At 36.6% G+C, this 5,582-nt stretch overlaps 1 protein-coding gene across 1 annotated transcript in view; it reads right to left on the reverse strand.

Annotated features, from left to right (window-relative positions):
* Positions 1-4,328: 4,328 nt before the first annotated feature.
* The window catches only part of MSMO1 (methylsterol monooxygenase 1), an 8,801-nt gene continuing 7,547 nt past the window's right edge, over positions 4,329-5,582 (reverse strand). The window contains exon 6 of the mRNA XM_085319840.1: positions 4,329-5,296. Coding sequence (XP_085175966.1) covers positions 5,089-5,296 — 208 coding nt within the window. The 3' untranslated portion in view covers positions 4,329-5,088. The remainder of the gene's footprint in view (positions 5,297-5,582) is intronic.

Here is a 5,582-nt window from a genome sequence, read left to right on the forward strand (position 1 = left end):
ATTCAGCTATACTGCATTTTGCAATCTTGAAAAAATTCTGAAAGATTAGTTAAGGTATTAACAACTATTCAGAAAGAATAGTTATAGGTTATAAATGTTCTAAAAGACCAGGTCGGATCACAAAAATAAATCAATAAGGAATTCAGTTCATCACGAAATTATGGATAGAAATATAACAGTTAAAATCAATTTAAAAAATAAAACATCTGATCTCATTTTTGATAAATTATTGGACAAGTAGATAGAGATAACTGGAGACAGAGATAACTGAACAAGCTTTAACAAAAGCTGTTTTACTGCTGATTCTGCACACAATCTCAGAGTTTAGACCTCTCCCTACCTGGCAGCTCTGGTCTCTTGAGGAACCTTCTTCAACACAGAGACTTGTATTACTATCCCCCAAAACACCTCGCACAACTCAGCAACGGATACCTGGAAAACGGTAGCGAGATAACGGAAAGTTATGGCTTTACTCAGCACCTCGAGAGCAGGCTTAATATAAGGCAGGGCAAAGGAAATACAAATAAATAAAGAACGTATTTTTAAAAATCCAGACAGAAACAAGGCATAGGAAAGGAAAGTAAATCACCTTCAATTTACTTATTCCAACCTACCTTTTCTTCTCTGTCTCCACCTGACAGATGCTTGACTCACCTGTATCACCAAAACTCACCCCCACCAGGTATTTAGGAGCTTGGTGTATTCTTGCTGGCGAGGTGAATATCGTTATATATGTAACAAATCTATATAGAAACCTTTTATAGACTGACACATTTTACATGAATCTTAGGTATCTGACAGTCATACTGACACACTGCATACCTACATAAATGGCAGCAGTTTATTACTGCCCCTTGTTTCAGATTACACACACAGATCACTCCTTCCAGGGTGATACTAGGCTTGAGAGACACCAACAATGCTGTTTTTGAGAGATATCATGGTGATACCACAAAATATTCTTATGCAGAGAAAGTACCATATAATACCCTTTTTAAAGTATTGAAAATTGGTTTATATATATATAAGTATTGACTCACTGTCAAATGTGAGGTTTTTTTTCTGGTCTTCTCCAGAGATTGGTATTTCAAATCCAGAGGCTAATTTATTCAATTATTACAGAAATAGATGTGAACCAAACCTGACAAAAATTGTGGGTGATGCACAGATTGGCAGAACAGGGAATAATAAGGATACAGGAGCTCTGGAGTATGATTTGGGTTACTTAATAAATCAAGCCCATTTAAAGAAATAATATTTCAGCACAGGAAATAGCAAACGTGATTATACCATCAATGTGGTATTGGAGAGAATGACTGGGAACTGTTACACACAGTTCTCATGCCTACACCTTGAAAAAGCTGCTGAAAATTCAGACAAGCTACAAAAGGCATTTGAGAAATAGAGAAAATACCTCGCTGCAGCACAGGGTATGATACGTTCTGATATGAAAAATATAATTGGAAAGTGATTTGAGTATTTATTACATTTACAGACGGAAAACATTGAGCACTGGGAGTCCTGAATCAACCACAGAAAACTGTAACAAGAACCAACGGCAAGAAGTTGCAGCCAGGGTAAATCAAGCAGAATAGGCACACTTATTTATCCAGCTTAACCTGTTGTGTTTTGTCAACAGAATTAACTATCAATGAGTTATTTCTTGATGTCTTCAAATCAAGATGGATAGGTAAGGCATTTCTCAAGATGAAACACTATTTATGCCTTTGGCAAATGTAAGTTATGAGACTCACTAAAAAAAATTCCTGTTCATTTCAATTAACCTTGGATTAGACAAAAGTCAGATACTTTTATTTATTTCACTAAATTAAGAATTAGTAGCCCTCATTCAAAGGCCTCAAATCCACATTATAAAATTCAAGACAAAGTATCAGCTTTAATAAAAGCATGTGCTGCTATATATGTTTTTTAGCATTTGGTTCCTGGAGCCCATCTCTGGCCAGTTTTCCAGACGCAGAGAGAGTTAGACATCTCAGCAGAGGCTCATTCTGCAATAAGTAACAGAAAAGAGCCTCAAATCCCTCATCAGCGCAGCTGAGTAAACACACCCCTTTGCCAGGCTACAGAAGCATCTCCAGCTGCCCTGATCTCCTGATTTSCAATAAGCTGAACTATTATCACCTTTCTCACCTGTGATATAAATGGAGACCAGAGCATACTTACATTTTGGATAGCAATTATTTCTGCAAGCTGCTTACAGCCTTTCTGGGCTTGGGCAAGAATCAAGACTTAAATCGAGGACTTCTGCTAGGACATGGGCAGTCTGAGGTATATGCAGATACCCGGGGCAGGCAGCAACAGGGCAACAGAGAGAGACTTTGAGTATACTTTTAAAATACAGTCATTTTCCACGTGAGCCTCAAAAAAGTCCTTTTTCTGGATCTGGCCCTAAGTAACACAGTCTTCTTCAGAAACACAAGTAGGACGTAGGTCTTATGATTCTTGCTTTCCTGACACATGCACACAAGCACCTTTGCTTTTATATCTGTTCCCCAGAAAGCATAAATTATATATCAGKTTTTTTTTTGTTGTTGTTGTTTTAATTACAAGAATCTGCATAGTATCACAGCAAGGGGATGAATTTTTCCATGGGGAGTAGTTTAATTTTAGTAATGTGAAAAACTAAAATAGTTTGCGTAGTAGAAAAAATAATATGCAGTTGGAAAGTTAAATGAGTAATTGATACTTAATAGTCACCTTCGATGCAAGGATAGCACCTTCAAGAACAGCCATGAATTTTAAACTAAATCTATATGAAAAATTTGCTGTTTCTTAGAACATAAAGACTTGTCAGCTTACTGTAAATAAAGCACTCATTGCTTTTCTGCCCTACGTTTTGAGAGAAGTTTACCAGAATACAAACTCAGACTCCAAAAGGGCAGATGATAATTGACCAAAAAAAATAAATAAATAAAAAACCACACACCACCAAACAAAAAAAAACCCTATTCCTCCCCACTCTCTCAGTTCCATTATTACTTAAAACCACTGTTTCTCTTTTGCCTTGTATATAACAGCAAGGTATCAGGATTTTGATCACAGCTTTCCTCCCCTTTTGTAGTGGGAGTTGTCTCTTAAACAAGAACATTGTGTATGCTCCTATAGCCTTCACAGCTGTAGAACTCACCTCAGCTGCTTAGCTGGAGCACTCTGCCACCTATAGGAATCCACACTCGGGCAGGAGACTGCTTCCTCGCTGCAACAGGTACAGGATCAAGGCGGCTTCATAGGAAACAAGTTTAAGGAGGAGCTACCCAGCAGGTAGTGCTAAATCCAGTCAAAAACCTAAAGTTGGCTCAGCTTTTTTGGCTCTTCAACTGCTTCAGCAGTATTTCTACTGCACCAGGTAGAGTATCTTTCATCACTGGTGTAAGCACACCCCGCACTTTCAGTAAGCTTGGCTTTCAAAACGGCTTGTTARTTCAGGCTGGTAGCACATATGGGCTTAGGAAATCTTAAGACCAAGTTCCTGCTAAAACTGAACAACTAAGGGATTTCACCTGCCATAGCCAAGTGTTTTTTTCTTTCTTTTTGAGGAAAGGGTAAGAGGGAGGACAAGAAAGAATCTCACTTGGCTGTAATCAACAGGGGTAGAGACAGAAGAAATGAAAAGGTAGCACCAAACACATGCAGAAGAGGAATAGAGAAGAGGAACCCCTACCATTTCTCAAGTAATATTCCAACCATTCTGTTTGGGCTTCTAATAAAACAGAGGAGCTAATGTTATTCGATCTATACTTTCACAGGAACACCTGTTTTGAGGATTATAATAGAGTGCAAGTGAAGCAGCATCAGAATTTGAGTGGTCTCGAGTGAGCAAAAGCTGCAAGCATCTATCAAAAGTTTCTAGGACAGATTAAGTAATATTTGCAGTCCAAACAGCAGCAAATTCAAATGCAAGATCTTTATGAGGATTTAGTCCTAAATGCCTTCACTGTTACTTTTGTGCAATACAAGTGTTTAGAAAATAGATTCAACAATATTGGAATTATGTCTCTCAGTAGCACAAGTCAGAATCTTAACATCTAGTGCTTGTAAAAGCTGTAGACTGACTTAAAAATGTGTTCGGCTCAAGAGTTGCAGCTACACTGAGTAGCTGCATGTAGTTAAGTCCTTCAAAACATAAAACCAGGAGAATTTACAAGATGTTCTCAGCTTGTATTTCTTACTGCTGTCACTATAAAATCATTTTAGCTGTAAACTACTTAGAAAGCTACTTAAAAAAAAAATCCTTCAATAATGAAGACAGTAATACACCATACCCTAAGTTTGTCAGCTTTGTATTAAAAACCATACGAAATGTATAATACACCTCAAACCAAAACCACATTTATTCCACCAGTCACAAGTGCAAATATAGCAACAAGTCAGTTCAGCAAATTACAACACACAGAAAGGAATGTAATGTAAATGCTAATTACACTGACAGAGCAATTTTGAAAAGCAGCAAAAAATGGTTTCTTCAAATAAAAAATTTTATCCTTTTTATTTGTAATTTAAAATAATGTAATAAATCAAGATCAGGAATGTCTCTGCTAACTAACATTTAGCCAGCTTTTCTGGTATTAACAGTTCACATTATTCAGCGTGCAGATGGCCTGCCCAAGCTCCTTACTAACAGATGTTTGGTTTTAAGCAAATTTTACCCATTACGTAAATAACAGTGCTGATACCAGTTCATATGTTCTATTTGAAACTACAAATCTGAGAACATATATTTTTAAAAAGTTAAGTCCAATTTCAGTGTACATTTATAATATTACCTAGATCCAAAGTGGGCAATATTAAAGACTAAACTGAATGCAATTCCTGCAAACAAGTGGATCCAAGTAATCCAAGATTTTTTGCATCATCTTTAAGTTTGTAGTTAAAATATATATGCAGCACTTATGTATAAAATAGAAAGCATTCCCATTAGGAAGATACTGCAGTGTCATTAGCGGTTTTTCCCTACCACTTAGTAGCCAAGAAATAAGATTTATGCTTAATACCTGATAATCATTTTGCTTTGAAAGAAAAGCAGAAGTAGACTACCAGTATTAGCATCAAAATGTTTACACTGGAAGCTTAGTTAGCCTTCTTTTTTGTTATGAGCTGCTGTTTCTTCTCTTTTTCTTTATGGGCAATGAATTGAGAGTCTGTACCAAAGATCCTGTCCCACCATGTGAAGGTTGAAGCATAATTGCCAATAAAGTTCATGTGATGGAAATCATGAAAACGGGCCCCAGCATAGAAGGGTATCAAATGAAGAGGGTTCAGAGGAACATCATAGCCACTGTAAGGGAGAAAAACAGAGAGGGAATAGTAAATTATTTTTTTATTTTGAAAAAAATAGAGACTATAACATCCCCCCCCCCTTTTTTTTTTTTTTTTTACAAAATGGAAATGATATTTTGATATTCTAAGGCCCAAAAGTAATCATCTTAACATTGGTTTAATAGAAGAGTTACAGTGAGCTGTTCCATGAGGTAAAATAAGTTCATTGCTTCTATGAGAAGAAAGGAAAAACAAACCACCTCCTGTCTTAGCACCAAATGCTTCTGTAACCTATCCCACATTGG

This window comes from Rhea americana, unplaced genomic scaffold (assembly GCF_003343005.1).
Source record: "Rhea americana isolate MKP2758 unplaced genomic scaffold, rheAme1 scaffold_60, whole genome shotgun sequence".
Classification (NCBI taxonomy): domain Eukaryota; kingdom Metazoa; phylum Chordata; class Aves; order Rheiformes; family Rheidae; genus Rhea; species Rhea americana.